At 38.1% G+C, this 22961-nt stretch overlaps 1 protein-coding gene and 1 long non-coding RNA gene across 2 annotated transcripts; both read left to right on the forward strand.

Annotated features, from left to right (window-relative positions):
* The first annotated feature begins 14275 nt into the window (after positions 1 to 14275).
* LOC148866991 (uncharacterized) lies at positions 14276 to 18517 on the forward strand. Its single transcript, XR_016109215.1, has 2 exons — positions 14276 to 14407; positions 17776 to 18517. It is a non-coding gene; the product is annotated as an uncharacterized LOC148866991 (long non-coding RNA).
* Positions 18518 to 19317: 800 nt separating this feature from the next.
* LOC148866992 (uncharacterized) lies at positions 19318 to 22115 on the forward strand. Its single transcript, XM_088976445.1, has 2 exons — positions 19318 to 21322; positions 21604 to 22115. Exons 1-2 carry the CDS (start codon positions 19318 to 19320, stop codon positions 22113 to 22115), a joined length of 2517 nt encoding a protein of 838 aa, XP_088832571.1.
* The last annotated feature ends 846 nt before the right edge of the window (positions 22116 to 22961 follow it).

Genomic DNA, 22961 nt, shown 5'->3' on the forward strand with positions numbered 1-22961 from the left:
ACTTTCTAGTTTCGTCCATCAATCTCCAAGGTCTAGAGCACAACTAAAAAATGGTTTGGGTTCAGTGTTTCATCCAAATACACATTGCATGTGTTTCGAGTCTAACCCTAGTAGTTGAGACAAGTTGCCCCAACTTCTTTGGTAGAACATTAGTGTCAACCTTGGTAGGATAAACTTCCTAAATCTATCCAACGGTTGAGAACGTTCTAAATTAACACAAGTCTCATAAGTGTCCTGTTTAAGGGGTAATTACACAAAAATATACCAATATCAACATGAAATAATAATGTACTTTTACAATAAATGTATTTGTACACCAATCTGATTGGAGCTAAGGGCATACACTATCTAACGTCTGTATCCTTAAGCGTGTTAGTGACATCTCTTTCAATTAGTCCTTTCTTTTTTCCTAGAACCAATCTAATCAATAGCTAATCTCTTTTCATCCCATGCATTAGTATTAGGTCAAATTAGAAATCGTTGCATATTGTTCATTTCCTATTAGTTTTAAATTATTATTTATGGCTTTCTAACTTAGAATTCGTACTTCAAATTTGTTATTTGAATTTCCTAGCCAATTACTAAATTGCTCTTTCATCTTTTAGTGTTTATTGACTATTATTCTCCTATTAATTGCTTGATCATAGTTAGTTTTTTTTCACTTGTTTAATTTAGTATGATATAGTTTTTTATTCTTTCTTTGCCAATTTAAAATGTTATTTATCATTTTATTTCAAGCCCAAAATTACAAAATTTTTCTTCAAATATTGGTAAAATAAAGGCCGCTTTAACCGAGCGTGTGTGGGGCACCTAACACCTTCCCACACCATACCTTATCCCGGGACCCTAAGAATCTCATCCCCATTAGGTAATGAGTCACCATGAAAAGCATGTTTTTCTTGCTAAGTCTTGGGTTTTCCTAAATTCCCTTTTCCAAAAAAATTTAGATGGTGACTCCACTCCATACTTCAATCGTCCTCACTCCAGATCAAATAGCCACATCCCCATCATGCGGTATTCACCAATTGTGATGTCGTGGTCCAAGCCTTGTCTGTCTTGAATGTTTGTCAACACCCAATCCTCAATGAGACCTCCTCATGAGGAGGGAAAACCCAACAAATTTTCCCTCCCAACTTTTGAGGAATTTATGCAACTTCTAAGCTTGTAGTACTTTTGCAAAGTGGAATCTTCAGAGGTAAAGCCTTAGTCATTATATTAGACCCATTCTTTTCTGTGTGGGTTTTCTAAAGTTCTAGCTTCTTTGTTTCTAGAACATTGTGGATCCAATGATATCTAATACCAGTGCACTTGGACCTTGAATTAGAAGTGGAGTTCTTACTAAGATGGATGGGACTTTAACTATCTGAATAAAGATTACAGATTCCTACTTCAAACCAAGTTCTTACAGGAATCCTTTCATCGATTGTAACTCTTTGCTTGTCTTGATAGTGGCTATGAATTCTGCTTAAATTGTGGGTAAGGCAATACACTTTTGAAGCTTGGATTGCCATGATACTCCTCCTATGAAAGTAACTAGGTAACCTATAACATATTTCCTTGAATCCAAATCACTAGCCATGTCTGCATCTATGTGTCTGTCCAACACAAGCTTACCACTTCCCAAACATAAACTTATCTAGAGGTGCCTCGGGGGTATCTATGGATCCGCTTCAATGATGCCCAATGTTCTTTGCTTTGGTTTTAAGAAGAATCTGCTTACCACACTAACAACATGAGTGAGAGGTTTGGCCTAGTGAAACATCAAACTTCCCATGACTATTGCATAAGGCACATGCTATGTTTCTTCTTTTTCCTTTTCATTTATAGGACACAACTATGAGATTAATCTGAAATGTCCTATAAGTGGAGTGCTAACTAGTTTAGCCTTGCTCATGTTGAACCTTTCTAGAACCTTTTCAACGTACCTCTCCTAAGATGGTCAAAGCTTTCTATTTTTCCTATCTCAGAGAATCTTCATACCTAGAATTTATTTGGCCCAAATCCCTTATAGCCAATGATTTTCTTAGCTCCCCTTTTAGATTTTTAATCTTCTTTGTGTCTTGGCCAACAACCAACATGTTATCCACATATAGAGGATGATAAATCTCCATAAAAAAACATCTTACGAAAACACAGTGATCTAAGGTAGTTTGGTTCTACTTGTGGTCTGTCATAAATGATTCAAACTTCTTATACCACTATCTTGGTGCTTGATTGAGTCCATAGAGACTCTTCTTCCAAGTTACCATATAGATAATGCACATAAAGCTGCTTAACTTCTAAATTTACACATTATATAGGGATAATCATAGGTCAGGCTAGGCCTTAGCACCAATGACAAGGGCTTTAACCTAGGCTTGCACCTTGATGACCTACACCCCAAGCCTAGACTACGAGCCTAGGCCTGACCCTAGATGGACCTAGGCCAGGTTTATTTGGGACCATAACATCAAATAATACAAATTTAACTATTTAAATTTTGAAAATTAAATAACATGTAATACATGCAAAAAAAATTATGCAAGCCAAAGTGAAATTAAGTTTGGCTAGGCTTTTGGCCTACGACACCAAAAATAAATCACGTGCTTCATTTAATTGCTATGCTTGATTTGGCTTGTTTTACCTATCCTTTTATAGATTCTTGCCTTCATTCCTATTCTTAAACAATGTGGGACTTAGAACAACACTAATTAGTTAGTGCAACTATTGAGTATTTTCCTAAGTCTCACATTGCCTAAGGAATGAGAATGAAGTTCTAGCCTTCATTAATATAAGGCCTTAGGAGACCATTCTCATACTTGAATTGACTCAAGTGTTGACATGTGTCAATTCATAAATATTTATTTATATGTTAAAATAAAAGATTAAACATTTAATATGAAATAAAATATACTTGTGTATATATAATATATAAAATACAATACATATATTACATTATAAAAATATGTAAATAATATTTAAAATATGTTTTATATTATATTATGGAATGGGTTGGACCCAAGCCAATCTTGAAGTGTTAGGCCCAAGCTCGGCCCAGAGTTTTTTGGACTTGATGTGGGGCAGGTCTGCACATAGAAAACTAGGCTTGGACCAAAAAATTTGTGGGTTGGGCTGGGTCAAGCCAAGCAAAGAATGATCACCTTATTTCCATAGCAAGAACCACATGGATGGAGGACATTTTCACCATGGGCGAGAAAATTTCTTCAAAATCAACACCTTTCTTCTAGATTAAACACTTCACAACCAATCAAATAATGTGTTTGGGCTTAACAACAATTCCTTTAGCCTTAACCCTGTACACTCACCAATCTTTGAGTGCTCTCTTGTAGGAATGGCAATGACGCGGGTTCTGGAGTGAAGCACCCTTTCCTATTGGGAACATGGAATCCCTAAATTTTCCCTATCCCAAGAAAACTACTTAGCTAAAAATATATTAAATTTTAGGGGTATTTTAGAAATAGCATTATGGAAATTTGGGAGTATTTTAGAAATGTGGTTATGAGATCCTAGATTTTTTTGGAATTTGGGGAATGCAAGGGTACTTTAAAAATTAATATTAAACTTAGGAATATTTTAATAATTTACTATCGGGTTTAGGGTGGGTTTAGAGAATTATATGCAAACCCTATTGTCACCTCATTCCCAATTCAGCACAAAAATATTTTCCTCGTCCCCACTCCATCCCCATTTAAGATCAAGGAAAACCCATCCCATTCGGGGTGAGACCTCGGTTTTATGCATAAAATTTTGATCCCTACTCTCTTTCCATCAGGTAACTTTACAAGGTTGTAAGTGTTATTTTCTTGTAAGGATTTCATCTCATATTACATCATCCTTAGTCATTCCTTCTTGTTCTTGTGAGACATAGTTTCCTCATAGCTTTTTGGTTCAACTCCATCAACGAGAAGTATTTCTTAAGCTATTTGAAGGGAAGGGAGATCCATCATATGCATGGCCGAACCATGTATGGTGGCTGGGCAAAATTTCAAAATTTTCTTTTCTCCCTTTCGGGAATCGTATTCCTAGTTTTAGAAAAACTACATTTTTCAAAGATTGTTTTTGAAACAAACCAATCTAGATCTGAAATCATAGGAATGAAAGAGCAATACCTAATACGGAATCCACACATGTAGCAACTAACGTAGGTGTCCATGCCCAAAGAGGGTACCAAAACCCGCTTCCACTAAAGATGATGCGACTTGAGATGAAGCAGGTTCAACAATGCAGTCCTTCAACAAGAATTGCAATCCTTTAGCAAGGATCAAGCAAGGAATGTGAGCACAAAATTAGATATGATTTTCTAGCAAAATCAGAGGTAGAAATTGATCTCTACCAGTCCAAGAAACTAGAGATTGAATTAGGGTAGGGCGACAAGAACAGAGGGAGAGAACTGAATGCAGAAAGGTAAAGACTGAAGCAGTTTGCCCCTCTATTTATAAGCCTTAAAGATAAGCTCTCCTAATCCTATTGGGAGGAGTCTTTAACCCAAATTTTTATTTGGATATGAACTCTTAAGTGGACAAGACTTATCCTCTTATCCTCTTTCTGATCCAAACCTCCATACCCAAGTTTGCCTTAGGCCCATTAAGCTTGTAGGCTCACTTCTTTTAATTACTGGCTAACTTGGCTCTCTTTATATGATGTGGGACCCTAACATTGATCTCACAAAAGGCATATGGGTTCAGCCTAACCTCTGTTACAAGGCCTGTCCGAATTCACTGTTTTACATAGTGAACTCCTGAGTCCATCAGTATGAGCTCTTAATGGGCCCAACATTTACACTAAATGGTCTTTGAGTCCAGTCACCTTATGAAGGACTAAGGACTATGGTTCTTAAGTGAGATTAGCCCATTAGGTATAAAAGCCCTAAATGGTCTTACACTTAACCTCTCAGCCCATAATGACGAAACACTGTCCGACAAGAGATGACATCTCCCTCAGTTACAAGGTACAGTGTTGCACTCTCTGGTCGGATGGATCCCAGGAAATAAAACCTTTTGCAAATTTTTTCATAAAATAATATATATATATATATATATATATATATATATATTTCATATAAATATATACCCACTCAAGTGAATTCTCAGATTGCTCCAACATACCTAGGTTTTGACCCCCGAAGGATCTCATTGATTGGCATATCAAAGGCATCCTAATCTAACACCTAGTGAAAGACCATAATCGAGTCTAGGGGTTAGGTGTAACTTTCTAGTTTTGCCTACCAGTTTCCTTGGTCCAAGGCATAACTAGAAATTGGTCTAGGTTCAGTGTTTCAAAGAAACACACACTACATGTGCTTCAGGTCTAACCCTGGTAGCTGAGACAAACCACCCCAACCGACTTGGCAGCACATTTGCGTTAGCCTTGGTAGGATACACCTCCCCAGGTCTATCAAACGGCTGAGAACATTCTAAATTAACATGAGTTTCATAAGTGTCCAATTTAAGGGTAATTACATAGAAACATACACTGTCTAACACTATTGCGGTTGGATAGATTTTCTCAACAATTATTCAACAGGAGGTTTAGACGATGCTTGTTTCTTGGATAATGAACTATCACTTGAACTCTCATTTAGTGAATATTCAAGTTCTTACTATATTTCTCCCCCATTTCCATCATTCATCATGGGAGGAGGAGTTTGACTTAAGTCCACAAATCTTTCTTGTTCAAACCTTGACATTTCCACCTTTTCAAGGTTTTTAATAATCTGATCCTCGAAGAACACAACATCTCTACTCTAGATGGTTTTCTTGTGTATATGATCTCACAACTTGTAGCCAAAATCTTCATGACCATATCCCATGAAGACACACCGCTTGGGCTTGTTGTCAAGCTTGGATCTTTTGTCCTTGGGAATTTTTATAGATGACCTGTAGCTGAAGACTTGTAGATGGTCATAGGAAACAACCTTTTCTCTCTAAACTCTTTTAAGAACATCACAATTTAGTGGAAAATAAGGTGACAAATTGATTTAGTCCAATGCAGTCCTCATGGATTCTCCTCAAAAAGGCTTGTGTAACTTGGAGTAAGAAAGCATGCATTGCTCCTTTCAACTACGGTGTGATTCATCATCCTCTCTGCAACTCAGTTCTATTGGGGGTATTGGGAATGGTCTTCTCCGGCCTACTACAATACTCTCTACGGTAAGTACCAAATAGACCTTAGTACTTGCCACCATTATTAACCATTACACACTTCACTTTTTTGCCATTTTTTCTTTCAACACTAGCATAAATGTGCTTGAATACAATAAACACTTGATGTTTGTATTCCAAGGCATTAGTCCACACCTTACTCGAACATCAATAAATGTAACAAAGTACAAGGCACCACCAAGTGTTTACAACTCATAAAACATATAGGTTTTCAATTACATAACTTTGGCAATGGAAAACACCTCCTTCCTTGCAAAGGGTCTTAAGTCCCTTCTTGCTCATATGAGTGAGCCTCTTGTACCATATCTCTATGGAAGAATCTTCAACAAATTTCAAAATTTAGATTATGACACATAAAGGGTTTTCACCTTTTCACCTTTGGGCACTACTAGAGATCTTGTGGTGAACTTCCACTTTCTTTCACCAAAGTATCTGGAGTATCCAACATCATCAAGGCAACTAGTAAAAATGAGATTGAGGCATATTTTAAGGACATGCCTTACATTTTTCTGTAGTAGCTTGCAATCAAGGTTAGTCTTCAAAAAACATCATCTACATCGCTAATCTTTCAAACATCATTTCCCAACCTTACATAGAATCACCACTATTGTAGAAAGAGAAGATCCACCATAAGGTGACATGTAACAAAGTACCTAGTCTATCACTCATGTAGAGTCTTGGCATGTGAGTTTCACCATTCCATCACCATAGATGATAATTATCTTGTCATTAATTACAAGAGATGTGTCCTTTTCTTCTCTTTTATCTTCATCACTTCTTCTATATTGCTCTCTATTGATCTTTTTGCACTCCTTGATGTGGCTAGATTTGCCACAATGTAGTACTTAAACCCCTTCTTGGACTTAGATCTTCTTCAAGGCTTGTCTTTGTCGTTGTCATTAGATTTCCGAATTTTGCTCTTGTCTCACTTCTCAACGACAAGAGCTTCATATTGAGAGAAAGTTCCATTCTCATTTCTTCTTGTCTCTTCATTGAACATGCTATTCTTAACCATGTTCAAGGTCAACATTCCATGTTGGTTGAGTTATTGAGTGAAACCACCAAGGTTTCCTAGTTATCAAGTAGAGAACTCAAAAGTAGTTTTGCTAGAACATCATCATCAAACACTACCTTCATGCTAGACAATTCGTTCAATACGTTTTGGAACATGCTTAGATGCTTAGCAACACTACAACTACCCTTGTATTTCATGTTCACAAGCTTTCAAATCATGAAGGCCTTGTTTTGTGATGTCTTGCACTCTTATAAACTCTTTTAGCTTATTCTATAGCTTGTATGCATCAATTTCTTGCAACATGGTGGAAGACACTTTGGTCTATCTACTAACTAGTTTGCCCAACAACTTTCTTGTTCAATATCTCCCAATTGTTATTAATCTTGGCAGTCTAGGGTTTGGCAGCTTTCAGCTTGATGGAATCTCTTTACAGTGGAGGACATCTTCTATTCTTGTCTTCTAGATAGGGCTGTTCATAAGAATGTCCAACCCGACCAAACCGACCAACCCGAGTCGGTCGGGTTTTCATTAGTACTGGTCGGTTTCGGGTTGGGCAAATATATAAACTGATATATCGGGTCGGTTTTGGTTTTCTTGTGTGAAAACCAAAGCCGACCCGACCCAAACCGAATTAGTCTTCTACTAGTTCGGTAGTTCCTAGTTTGAGTAGTTTCCTACTTAACTATAACTAGTCTTCTACGAGAACTAGAAGGCCCATTAGGCAATTACAATTAGAATAGGCAATCTATCATAGTTTCTAACTTTCTATTGTCTTTTACACCAAATAGGAAACCCATCAGGCAATTACAATTAGAATTCAATTAGGTGTCCTTTTGTACAGGAGCAAAACCGAAACCGGCCCAAACCGATCCAACCCGACTCAAACCGACCAGGTCGGTTTGGCCTATCAGTGGGCCGGTTTCGGTTTCAACCTCAGGTAACCCGACCAGGTCGGGTCGTTTGGGAAAATCCCAATAAACCGACCCAACCCGACCTGTAAACACCCCTACTTCTAGACTATGTAGTTCAAAGTAGTGATCTTAAGGGCTGCAAGTCGGGCTGGGTTAGGTCGGGTTGAGGCCAACCCTATCCCAACCCTAACTTCTAAACTCCCAACCCTAGCCCTAACCAAACCCGGCCTATCCAACCCTAACCCTAATCCTAACTAAATTCCTTCAACCTAACCCAACCCAACCCAATCCAAAGTCAACTTCGGGTTGGGCCTAACTCAACCTTCTTCCCATCCCTTAAAATCTTGTAGAATTTCTTAATCTTAAGTTTTAACTCAACTTTCATTACATATATTAATCCTATGTTTTATTAGTATTTGTTTGTTGATGTTTTTATTGGTTCTATAAGTACAAAATTCAGAAAAAAGTGTTTGAAATGACTATAGTTTATTATGATGCCTTATAATAGATCTTTTATGGGCAACAAGCTATGGGTAGCAAACAACATAGAGGAGATAAAGAATAAAATATTCAGAAAACATAAAATATATATATGTTATCAAGGTTTTAGTATTTCCAATTAGGATTAGGTGAAGTAATTATCTTAAATGAAATAAATGATAATATGTGGTAAGGGCTATACAACTATAATGCATCTAAATTAAACACTTGAATGTATGATAATATATATAACATATATTTATATATGATATGTACTATAGAGTTAGATTTGGGTTTGGTCGGGTTGCTCAAGGGATCAACCCTAACCCAACCCGAAGTAAAGTCGGGTTCATAAATTTCAACCCTAACCTTAACCCAAGCATCAACCCAACCCAACCCAATACGACTATTTCAGGGTGGGTTCGGGCTAACCCGGCCCAAGTTGTAGCCTTAATTAAACATGGTGTAGGAGTTCTCTTCTCAACAGAAAATGGAGGAAACCACACACAACCAGTAATCTTTCTCTGATACTACTTCGTTGGGTGAAGGTGGGTGTGTGATTTTGGAAGCAAACAATGAAACTAATGAGATGGAGGAAACACGAGGATAACACAGATGCATCTTCTTCTTCTTCTTCTCTGTTATAGTGGGTGACCCTAGTGCTCACCTGTTTACACCGATTTCCAATGGCTAAAACAAGGTTAGTTTATCAAAAAACTACTTTTCAAATGAAGGAAAACACATAAATATATAGGTGGGAGAAACAATTCTTCTAGTGTCTTGGGAATCCTGAACGCCACAATCCCACACAGCTCCGACAATCACAACAACTAAGAAGACCAAGAGGATGAGGTCTGTAGAAGACCAAAGGTCACAGGATTTTCGAGCCACCAAGGTTGAGGCCGAGGAACGAAGGAAGCGATATGTTGGCATCGTGGGATCCACAAAATGCGACAACTGTGGGACAAGATTTTGCAAAGAACTATTGAGGAACACTAAGGACCACAAGAACCAACTGACTACGTGGTTGAGGATGCAACCTGTATTGATGTCTATAGGATTAGCACATCGGTGGTGTCCACAAACAATGATCATGTGGACCCGTCATTGCAACACCAAGTAGGAAAATATGACCAACTGTGGTTCCACAGTCCTCGGCCCCATCATGTGGTACTCATACTCAACAACTATGATGTTGCAATCCAAGCCTTGTGCCTCATGAATGTCTACCAACACCCAATCCTTGGTGATGCCATGCCCTCATGAGGGAAAACCCAACATTAATTAATAATATCAGGCGCTCCTTTGAACTTCATATACCAGGAAGTAAAATACAGGAGGTCATCTCTTAAATGGAGATAGGAGAATGTATCTGCACTTGAATTAAGCCTTGAAAGTTCCGCGATCCAAAGGGGGTGTACTTGAATGTTCTTTGAAGGTGAAGAAAACCAACCAATCCAAGTCCAAGCCTCATCCTTTGAACGAGAAGAAGAAATGATAGCCTTACACTCAAGGGCTGTGATCTCTAGCTTTCTTTTTTCTATCCAAGACCCCAAGGGTTGATAAAGTGTTGAGCTTGCCAAGAGGACTGGTAGACTCAGGGCATCCAAGAATATGCCCAAATTTCACATGGCCGATCTTGCTTGAGTTTACATAAAAGTTAATAATCCGTAGTAATAACGAGAGAAAACATATATAGCAAACTCGTTGCTGAAAATGTGAATAAAAAATTATGATTAATCCACTACATTTCTTACCTTTGTTTGTTCCCATAGAATAGAGAGTCTCTGAGGGGAGTGAGAATGGTAGGAAAGGATAGTGTTTTTAGAACTGAACCAGACCAGATAGTTAGACCAGAAAAATCGGGAAGCAGTCACTTGATTGGTTCTGTTTCGCCCCAAAACCATTTTTTTTTTCATTTTTGTCCATTATCCATTCAGACTGAATGGTTGGACCGTTCGACACAGGAATCTGTCTCCAGAATGGTTTTCTGTCCGATCAGATTTTAAAAACCTTGGGAAAAGAAACCAAGGGTGTCAGTAAAAGCAATTGCAATGGTGAATGGACACTACATCAGTTGATGAACCCATGAGTCATAGAAAACAAGAAAAATGAAAAAAAAAAAAGTTTGAGGATCTAAGCTAAGAAAATAATCTTTCCCGTTGATGGGTTTTTTCACAAAATTTGTATTTGTATTTGTATTTGGAAATTATTATAACAAACACCATTACGAACAACTCAACTACAAATTCATCTTCTTACTCCCTTCCTCACTTTCTTCCTTAAAGGCTACTGAACCCATCATCTATATACACCATGTGTATTATGACATCCCACATCCAACTTTCCTTTATTCCATTCATCCTTTTCTAAACCTCATTCTTGCTTGGAAAAAAAAAAAAACAAAAAACTCCACCCATTTGTTCTTCGACTTTGGATCTTACTTTTAGGGGGCATTTTTTTTTTTTTTGATTTTGAGATGGGGAAAAGTTGGTCAAAGGGATTTTGGTTCCCATTGACCAAGAATCCCATATTCTTTTTTCAGATTAATTTGGGAATTAGGGAAAATTTATGTTTTTGCGTATCACTTATCCGGGTAGGTGGGTAAATTACTTTCCCATCGGGGGAGAAAGTTTCCAAACACTTGAATGGGACAAAAATGCCCCTTTTAATAATGGATTTTTATGACTAAAATGACTATTTCCTTTTTTTACTTGGAAAATAAAAGAATATGGGTAAATATACTTACATAGGTAAGTGTTTCCCAAGAAAAACTTATCCAGATAATTGCATTTACCTGGGTAAATAACTTACCGAAAAGTGAACAGGGCCTTAGAATAACAAAACAATCCTTACTACATTCAATCTTTGCTGTGTTCACTAATTGGTGGTGTAGAAGAAGAGAAGAAGAAGTCGGAGAGAGAGAGAGAGAGAGAGAGAGAGAGAGAGAGAGAGAGAGAGAGAGAGAGAGAGAGTTTCACTAACCGCTGCTTTGGTTTCTGTTTGAAAGATTGAAGACGACCATCAATAGTGTTAGGGTATTTTTAGAGATTAAGGTGGTGTTCGGCACTGTGTTCATCCCATTCATCCCGTCCACGTGATGAACACCCATTCTGTTGGCTTTGGACGGGACTGGTCCACGCTATACCCCAATTTCTCATCCATGGCAAAAACTCGTGGTTAGGGCCCGTTCACACTCTATTTTTGATCTCCTACTTCACACTCTCCCTGAAATGATGAAACCCTATTGTCTATTTCACATTATAATATTTTTGTCAATTAAATATTAATTATTTTATTTAATTTTTTATTTTCTTTTAAATTTTAATGTTTTTATCAATAAAATAATATTTTTTAAATATTTAAAATATATTTATTTTAAATTTTAATTATTTTACTATTGTTTTTATACAAATTAATATTTATTGATTAATATTAATTCATTGATGCATTTTTCAATATATTTATCATATAAAATGCAAAAAATTAGATATTTATGATTAACTATGTAGATCAAGGTTTTCGAAACGCCGTTGTCCTGGACAGTTAGACCATTCGGCCCGAGAACTGTCTAGGCAAGCGGTTCCATTTTATCCCAAACCCGGTTTTTGGCCAAAACCGTTGAAAAAGTCAATAACCTGTTGATCCAAGCGATCGAACCGTCAACCTGTTCAACGGTTTTTGACCGCTTTTTATTTTTGATTATTTTTTTTTAATTTGTTTGTTAGAAGGGGCCATCTGTTCGAACTGAATGGTCAAACCGTCGACCCAGAAACCAGTAGCGAGAACGGTTCCGTTTTCGGGTCATTTTTTAAAACATTGGTGTAGATCATTTATAAATGTATATGAGATACATGGAATCAAAAAATATGGTGTGGACTGGTCCACACCACGCCTACAAAACGCCATTGTGGGTGTGGACTGGTCCAGCCCACAAAATTTGTCTACAATTCAGAACAATTATAGACTATGGTGTGGTATGGATTGGTCCCTACCACAGGGTGTGATCCACACTATAGAACACCCCCTAAAAAGTTATGGGACCACATCCTTTCACCATTTTATGAGTACATGTCAAACATTCATCAAAATTCAATTGATGTGATGAGTGTACTGATGGGTCGAATATTGATCCAATGAAACGCGTACATGCCCAACATTCATCAAAATTTAGTTGATGTGATATTTTATATTTTTTCAAAACACCCCATGTTCTAGCTTGCTTCAATGGGGACGCACAATGCAGCAATTGTGAACACTGTTTTTGAATGATCGTTGATTGAGACGGTTGGACCATTCGGCTTAGGAATTGTTTAGGCAATTGATTCCGTTTTATCCTAAACTCAGCCCTTGACCAAAATTGTTGAATTAGTCAGTGACCCATTGATCCGGGCGATTGAACCGTCAATCTATTTGACCAATTTAATGGTTTTTGATCGTTTTTTTATTTTAATTATTTTTTTACTTTTTTAGTTGGAATGGGCCATCCATTCGAATCGAATGATCAAACCATCAACCTGAAAACCAGTTGCCAAAACGGTTTTAGTTCTAAATCAGTTTTTATAACCTTCATTGTGAACCCGTTGTCCATGATCATATTAACAAAGTTGTAAGTTTGGATCTAGTTCCAACAACCAACCCCAATAATAAAAAATTTCCCTGCAGTGGCCTTTAGGCTATGTTTGATTTGAAGGAAAAGGTAGGGAAAGGAAAGGAAAGATATGGAAACCTTTACAACCCTTGAATTGGTTTCCTGTCTTTCCCTTCTTTTTCCTTCAAACCAAATATAGCCTTAGTGTTGCATAAGCTGAAAATACCCCGAGAGCTGATAAGCCTTGTTTTGTGAAAATTTGGAAAGCCAAACAAAGGCTTACGTATAAGAGTTAGAAAAAAAAAAAAAACATTAATTTTCTAGTGAAGCTACAATTGGTGACTTCTCAGAAGTGGGTATACCAATGGAACTCATATATTGATCAGTCACTGCACAAGTTCTCCCAAACGGGCTCTTACATAATGGCAGTTGGAATCAGTTGCTGGTACCCTGTGTTGGGAGTGGGACCAGCAGATTCGGACTTCAAAGTTGTAGCTGTGAAGGGTGTGGTTCGTGTGCCGCTATTTCAGCTCAATTCTCAAAAAGTCAAAAGTCAAAATTCAAAACTAGGAGTCACTCTCAGAGAATGTGTGAAATTGGCTATGGAGAAAAACTTGAACAAAAATTATCCTGACGTGGTGCATGAGTTCAAATCATCCCCACGAGATTGACTCTCATAATGTCCCACGCACATCTTTGCCGTGTATTGAGAACATCTTCTCATCATAATATTATTGGGGGCAATCTTGTGGGGGCTGATTTGATTTCTTAGTTGTGTCCCTTTCGCGTGGATATATTTCAGGCCTGCATGTAGATTAGATCAGAGGTTGGCTGGTTTGAGCACTTGGGCATCAATGTGACCGCTGCATTTCAGTTTTTCCGCTTTGGTTTGCTATCTTCTTTGATTGGCTCATAAAAGTCAAGTCTTTTAAGCTGAAATTTGATTTCCCATTTATGGTCAAATCTTATGCCAAGAATTCTTTTTCAGCTTAATTAATACAAATCTCTCTTTCTTCTCTTTAAGGAACCCAAATCACAAAAAACACAGTCTCCTTCCGCCTCCCTCCGAATCTCTGACCCTCCTCTTATAAGGACGCATTACTGCTCACTCAGAGTTATCATTTCCTGAGCAGAGAAAGTACAGAGAGAATGAAACCCATATCAAAGTTCCCTCGTTGGTTGGCGTTTGTCTGCTTATTCCACCTGGTGGATATATCTGAAGCCCAACTTACTCCGGACCCAAATGAAGGTACCTTTCTGCAATTCTCCTTCTCTTTCTGAGGGTGCGTTTGGTTTGAAAGAGAACAAGAGAGAAACAGAAAGTTGAGAGAGGAGGTTCTCTCTTATTTCCTTTCAAACCAAATACTGCCTAAGAGATTATATCCGAGAGTTTATATCAGAACCATTATTTCTAGGTTATTGTTTTCTATGTTCAATCTTCACCAATCAGCGGGGAAGGTTTTAGATTCTAAATGAAAGGGTTGGAAGTGGAGTTTCAGCCAAAACCCCTTGTCAACAACCTTTGAATCTAACCATTTTTTTCTCCAACGTGAATTGTTTTCCTTTTTTTGTTATGGATTTGAAAATAAATCAAAATCATCTGGTTTAGATGTGCTTTGACGGTGTATATGGTTTTTAGCTTAATTAACCGGAAATTTCATGATTGAACAAAAGCACATTGAGGTTTCCGGGTTCTTCATCAATCATAACTTCTAGGCTTTCAGTGTACTGCCAAGCTGCCGCATGAAAGCCCTCCCAAATAGGCACTACATCTCCAGGTCAGAAGTTTAGGTCACTTTCATGTATATCGGCCTCTTTTTGTCTTTGGGTCTTATTTCTCTCGCTCTAGACTATAAGATTAAGTCCACACAGTATGTGGGTTAGCCTGCATGCTTGATCCAGGCCGACATACATAGGGATGCCAATTTCTATCCTGGCAATTATCCGTCCTTACCCTCTTCAACAGGGCAGTTTTTTTATTTAAATGATAGGTTTGGGGGTGGGTTTTGGGATTCTATAACCCGTACGGGTATGGATAGGGTATGGTATTAGGCTAAATACGATCCTCTCCCACCCGTATATTGTTGGAAAGTATACAAATTTTATATAGTAAGTGCTAAATTTAATAATATTTTGAATTTTATGTGAAGGATAATCACTACTTTATGTATTTTTTATATGTCTTAATCAAATAATTAGAAATCTTGATGTTTATATATTATTTGAATTATTTATTACTTATATCTGACAATAAATAATAGAAAATTAGATGCAGGTTTTAAACCCAACCCGCCCCTACCCTTGAATGTGAGGAGGGTAGGGTTGGAGAGGGTTTTGCACTTGTATGTGCGGAAAGGGTTTGGATTCTAAAAATCCAACTTGCGACGGGTTTTGGGGCGGGTATGGATTGAGATGTTTAGGGAGGTGGGTAGGGTCTAGAATTTACAAAACCCTCCCCAAACCCGCCTTGTTGCCATCCCTAGACATACGCACAGGGCAAAGCTTAGGGCTGTCAGTGGGTCGGGTCCAACCTGATGGACCCAAACCAATTGAGTTGGTTCTGGTTCCAGGAATTGGAACCGATGGATAGGTTCCAGGTCTTGATGTAGTGTTACGATTATTATTGGTTCTGAACTGGCTCCACCCAACCTCGAACTGATTTAGATTTGACTCGAGCTATATATATTAAATGTATATAATTAATTAATTAATTATAATTGAGTCCTCCAGATCAAACCCAATTATCCCAAGAACCGATCGATTTAGTTTCGGATCTAAAAATTATAGACCCTATTGGGTTTGATTCGGTTTCGAATTTTCAATATTTTCATGTTGAATCGGTTTCGGTTCTAGCTAGTCTTGGCCCAGACCCGACCCATTTACCCAGTGATGTTTGAAAAGAAGAAAAAAAAACCGAATTATATGCATTATTTGAGTCTATTTTTCCATATTGAACCCCGTAAGGTTAAAAGAAAATATAAGAGGGTAGGGTCAATTTGAACATTTTATTTAAACTATTAGACTGATTGACTTTTTTAAACTAATTGTACTATAATTTAGGCCATTGATAATATAAAAAACTGACATTTTTAAATGCGAAATGAACAGCAGGGGTAAAGGCTCTTTTAATCATTACATGGCAATTAAAAGATAATTAAAAGAAGAGAAACAAAAGATTAAAAAAAACCCTAAATTGTGTTTTCCCTCTCTAAGGTAGTATCATTTATTTTTGAAAGCAAAGTAGTGTCATTTTTTAGGTTATTGTATAATCCCACTAAAAATTTCCTGGCTACGCCACGAATCAACTTTGTAACTATCATCTAATCATCGAGCCCAGGCCCGGCTCAGCCTGGCCCAAGATCATTCCTAACCCAAAGCGTTTGATGTACTTGATGAGGTTGCGTTAGCTTTGTATTAGAACGTCATTGGCAATATAAAATCTCGAGCCTACCTCAGAAAATCAGAAATCCTAAGGCTATGTTTGGTTTTAAGGAAATGGAAGGGAAATGTAAAAAAGCCTAGGTTTGTAAATGTTTCTTCATGTTCCCTTCCTTTTCCTACTTTTGAGTCTAAGAGAAAACAAAAGTTTGGGAGAAATTCGGGATGGGACGAAATGTATATGTGCTTTACATTATTTTGATTTTTTTGGGAAAATTCTTGATCAGTATCTTATAATTTGGCTCGAGTGATAATTTGGTCCCCGAATTTTAAAACGCGACAATTCAGTACCTAAACTTTTAAAATGTGATAATCCAGTACTTACCGTTAATTAGTCGTTAAGTGACATTTAAAAAGTCAAAAATACCTTAAGAATACAATGTAATTCTCTTTATCAACCATCCAAACATTGACAATAAAATGAACAGTTCAAATTCTAGATTCTTCTAAACAATCACCAACTTTTTTGAATAGAAGAGGCTAGAATTTGGGATTGTTCAGTTTTTTGTCAATGTTTGGATGGTTGATAAAGAGAATTAGATATCATTCGAAGGGCATTTTTGATTTTTCAAATGTCACTTAATGGCTGATTAACGGACTGGTTAACGATAGATACTGGATTGTCACATTTTAAAAGTTTGGGTACTAGATTGTCGCATTTTAAAGTTTGGAGACCAAATTATTACTCGAGCCAATATACAGGATATTGATTGAGAATTTTCCCTTTCTTTTATTCAGATCGCAAAAGAGCTTTCTATTTTGCCTTTAAGTGGATTGAGTTAAATGGATCGGATGGATAACGTTTGATCCATTTGTAGTCCTAGCTTTTAAGCTTTTTATTTGGTACAGTCTGTTTCTGTATACTCAGCAACTAGCACGGGGCCCTACTTCGCACGGGCTAATGATAGGATAATGATCTATTGAAAATAAATACTTGGAATTGGTATTGCAAAAAGCTAGAAAATACATGCTTTATATTGAAATAAGACAAGAGACGTAAGAAATCAAAATGACAATGCATTGGTGTTTATCCTATAATAATTAAGCAAAGGAATATTATATTCCCTTCTATTACAATCTGATAAGAATAAAATTTGTCATATGTTTATCTCTCAATATTCAGTATTTTACACTTAATTGGTATCTAATTGGACTCATTACTCTTGTATTTCGATTCAGGGCAAGCAAGAAGGCGATTGGAAGAAAACAAGGCTAATCGGATGTTTTTGCACAGTTTCGGCACCGATCAGTGATATGGGCATAACTCTCAATTCCGGATTCCGATTTGGATATTTCAAGAAGCACTGGAAAGATAAGGAAAAAACCCACAACTTTTATGTTTTGTGTTTTGGCAGAATCGGTCCGCATCGAAGACGAATTTGGGCCCAAAGTCAGAGCAATTTCGCAGCAAGGCCTATTTCACAAGCTGAAGCCCATTTCGTAGAGAGTCTTGAAGCAAGCCCGAATTGTTAAAGAAGCCCAATTCGAAATCAAGATCCAAGAGTCCCATTAGAATAGAAGTTGAATGTAATCTCAATAAAAGAGTTTTATCAGATTTAAATTCTCAAATTGTAATCCTATAAAGATAAGAGATAAGAGTTAGATATGATAAGTTCAAATTAGATTAGGACTTTCCAGTTTGAGGATAATCTCCTTAAGGGAGTTGGAGAGCAGCCCTCTCCCCAAATCTATATAAAGGGGGGGCGGACCAGCACCCAAGGCATCAATTCCTCCAGGAGAGCTTCAGTCTTTAGAGAGGGAAATCAGCAACCAAGGAGGAAGAAGCAAGAGTTCGCCCCCTTTCTCATCTAGAAGCTGTGTTTTCATCATGAAGTGTCTGTAAGTTTTTATTTCTGGTTGAAGGGTTAGGGAAGCCTTGATTTTTTAAGCATTGTGAGATCTAATTGATTTTTATTTCAGTTCATTGTTTAAGGGTATTCATATGTTTTCTGTGAATTAACTGTGAGGATTATTTTTGTTGATTAAGCAAGAAGGGCCCCTTGCTCATTCAATGGAAATAATCCATGGCCGATTGAACCTCCAGTTTCGTATATGATTGGTGGGTTCGATCATGGTGGCCACTAACATAAATTGATTGCAAAAAAGTTTTCGATCTATGTTAGTAAAATATATGATCTGGTTTAAACGATCCAAGCTTATGAGATCGTTGACCAGAATTGGGTCTCTCCCCTCTTAATGCTATTAATAGGTTAAATTCTAAGAGCTTGTTTGGGACTGCCTATTAATAAGGGAAGCAATCAAAGAGCTTGTTTAGGACTGCCTATTAATAAGGGAAGCAATCAAAGAGCTTGTTTTGGTTGTCGAATAATAAGAGTAGAGGCTGGCTGTTAGAGCTTGTTAATAGCTATAACCAATTTATTCATAAGCATATGAATCTATCTTTGCATCAAGGATCAATGCTATGAATCAAAGCTGAACTTGTCCCTTCAACCGGAAGCCATCTCCCATCGATTTAATCTTTGTTTTCTGTTATTTTCTGCTATTTTCTTATTTTCGTTAGCTTTACAACCCCCCTTAATCCATCTACTTGGAAATAAATCCACCCAATCCTTGTGGAGAACGACCTTGCTCATCACTATCTGCAAATTATGAACCTAGAGCAAGACTATTTATCTTTGGTTGGGTTCGGCACCCACCAAATTTTGGCGCCGTTGCCGGGGATTGGTGTCCTAAGTAGGTTTATTTCCTTTTGTTTGGTTTATGCCTCGCTCTTCTCATGCAGGTGAACTCCACCACGACCCTGAGATCGAGAACACAGTTCGCCGCTTGAGGAAAGAAGCCAAGCAACGCCGCAACCAATCAGCATCACTCCCCACTTCCGGAGTGAAGTCGGCTGCAGAAATCGTTGAGCCATCCAACCATTCTGAAGAAGAATTCATGGCCAACAACGAAGAAAGAACCCTTAGAGAGCTAGCTGCACCGGATCTGCACCAACAACCTCTCTACATCGAATATGCAGATCTAACGGTACCCTTTGAACTTAAATCAGGTCTTATACACTTACTCCCTACTTTTCGTGGACTTACAGGCGAAGACCCTCACAAGCACCTAAAAGAATTCCACGTAGTATGCTCAAGCATGAAGCCTCAAGGTGTTACCGAGGAACAGATCAAACTACGTGCCTTTCCTTTCTCACTAGCTGATAAGGCTAAGGATTGGCTGTACTACCTACCCTCTGGTTCCATCATCACGTGGAATGATATGAAAAGGCAATTCCTTGAGAAGTTCTTCCCTGCTTCCCGAGCGGCTAACATCAGAAAGGAGATCTGTGGCATAAGACAATTAAGTGGGGAAACTCTCTACGAATACTGGGAGAGATTCAAGCAACTATGCGCCGGCTGTCCGCAACATCAAATTCCAGACCAGCTCCTTATCCAATATTTTTATGAAGGGTTACTACCAATGGATAGGAGTATGATCGATGCAGCAAGCGGAGGAGTGTTGGTGAACAAAACTCCTACACAAGCAAGAGAGTTGATCTCAAATATGGCAGCCAACTCTCAACAGTTCGGCTATAGGCTCAACCCTTCAACAACTCATGCTAACGAGGTAAACATCTCCTCCCTAGAACAGAAAATTGCAAGCCTGACCTCTCTTGTCTGTCAAATGGCCACAGGTAATACACAAACGGTGAAGGCTTGCGGGATTTGCTCAACTCCGGGACATCCAACTGACATGTGCCCTACGCTTCAAGATGAACCTTACGAACAAGCTAATGCTGTTGGAGGATTCCCGCAAAAGAGATACGATCCCTACTCGAACACCTACAATGTAGGATGGAGGGATCATCCCAACCTTAACTATGGAACCAAGTCCTTCGGCTTCCAACATCAGCATCAAGCTAGGCCGCTGGTTCCACCATATTCATCCTCTTCCAATCCAGGTATGTCTCTCGATGAAATTGTCAAAGCCCTTGCAACTAATACTCAACAATTTCAACAGGAGACGAGGACAAGCATTCGAAACTTGGAGAATCAGGTCAGCCAGTTAGAAACGGCTATAAGTCGAATGGAATCCCAATCATCAGGGAGGCTACCTTCCCAGACCACGACCAACCCGAAACAAAATGCTAGCGCTATCACATTGAGAAGCGGGAAGGAGCTGAATGAACCCAATCAAGAAACACCCAAGGATACAACCAAAAAGGAGACACCATCTCCCCAAACGGATTCAAGCGGAAAGCCACCCCAAGCCATAGTCATCGCTCCACCTTTTCCTAGCCGATTCATGAGATCCAAGAAGGAGGAGCAAGACAAGGACATTCTCGAGACAATCCGCAAAGTTGAGGTAAACATCCCCCTCCTTGATGCAATTAAGCAAGTACCCCGCTATGCCAAATTCCTCAAGGAGCTGTGCACTACTAAGAGAAGGCTGAAAGGCGATGAGAAAGTCTATATAGGAGAAAATGTTTCAGCCATTCTCCAGAAAAGACTACCCCCTAAATGCAAGGATCCAGGTATGTTCACCATTCCCTGTAAAATAGGAAATGTCCAGATCGAAAAAGCTATGCTAGACCTAGGAGCTTCGATAAATGTCATGCCCCATTCTATTTACACAACCATGAATCTCGGACCATTAAAAGAAACGGGCGTGATCTTACAGCTTGCTGATCGATCTACTACATACCCGAAGGGAGTCTTGGAGGACGTTCTAGTCCAAGTTAATAATTTGGTCTTTCCTGCCGATTTTTATGTGATCGACATGGAAGAAGATAATTCTTCCAACTCGACTCCAATTTTTCTTGGAAGACCATTCCCTGTAAAATAGGAAATGTCCAGATCAAAAAAGCTATGCTAGACCTAGGAGCTTCGATAAATGTCATGCCCCATTCTATTTACACAACCATGAATCTCCGACCATTAAAAGAAACGGGCATGATCTTACAGTTTGCTAATCGATCTACTGCATACTCGAAGGGAGTCTTGGAGGACGTTCTAGTCCAAGTTAATAATTTGGTCTTTCCTGCCGATTTTTATGTGATCGACACGGAAGAAGATAATTCTTCCAACTCGACTCTAATTTTTCTGGGAAGACCCTTTCTTAAGACGTCCAAAACAAAAATCGATGTGCATAAGGGGACACTTACCATGGAATTCGATGGTGAAATTATTAAATTTAATATCTATGATGCCATGAGATACCCTAATGATGCGCATTCCATTTTTTCTATGGACGTTATTGACTCTTTAGTGCAGCAAACTTTTGAGCTAGATGATGAAGACACACTGAGAGTTGCACTTAACAATGGGCCTGATCAACTGCAACGAGCAGAGCAGAAGTTTATGCTGAATTCGGAACTGCAAACTTTGACTTCTGAACTGAACTCTTTTAAATTTGCTCATAATTCTGCTTTCATTAGTTTGCCTCCGGCTCACACAAAACTCTTCCCATCTATTGTGCCGGCCTCTATACCAGATTTGAACCCACCCATGATGGATGAGAGGGGAAAACATAGGAAGTTGCAACTACAAGACCTGGAGGATCTGGCTTATGATTAAAACCAGGGAAGTTTGTTCTTTTCTTGTTTTTGCATTTATCATTTAGTAATTTCCACCTTTTATTAAGTTTTAAGTGTGGGGGGGGGGGGAGTACAGGCTTTAACCGTTTTATTTCAGTACGAAAAAAAAAGAAAAAAAAAACACTAAACTCTTTCGAAATCAATTGAAACAATATTTTGGGAAAATTCTTGTGGACCTAGTAATGAGGTACAATTAAGGAGTACATGACCTTTCTGAAGCCATTCCCTTTTAAGCTAGTCCTAAATTCAGGTTACAGTAAACATGGCAAATACTTTACCATTGCTACAATTGGTAGGATGGAGCATAAAATGTACCTACCATCCAAGTAATTCGATGGTAGGATGGAGCATAAAATGCACCTACCAGCCAAGTCATCTGATAGTAGGACGGAGCATAAAATGCACCTACTAGCTAGTAATTCAAACAGTAGGATGGAGCATAAAATGCACCTACTGACCAAGTAATCCAAAAGTGAGATGAAGCATAAAATGCACTCGCTTCTTTAGAAGAGAGAAAAAGAAAATAAAAAGAGAGAGAAGATAAAAAGGTTTTCCCTGATTTACTACCTAGTTTGCAGTAGCAAAAATTGGATTGACTGATGAATGAGTCGTGTATGACTCGGTTGTGTTGATTTAACGATTCACAAAAATTAACCTAGAATATTTGTAGAGAAAGACGAAGGAGAGTTGAGTTTAAAAATTGGCAGGATAGCTAGTTTGTTCTTATTCTATTTTTACTTGAATTTTGACTTGCCCGAGGACGGGCAATGTTTAAGTGTGTGGGAATTTGATAAGAATAAAATTTATCATATGTTTATCCCTCAAT

Source organism: Nelumbo lutea, chromosome 3, assembly GCF_056320005.1.
Source record: "Nelumbo lutea isolate HS-2025 chromosome 3, American lotus-T2T, whole genome shotgun sequence".
In the NCBI taxonomy this organism is placed as follows: Eukaryota; Viridiplantae; Streptophyta; class Magnoliopsida; order Proteales; family Nelumbonaceae; genus Nelumbo; species Nelumbo lutea.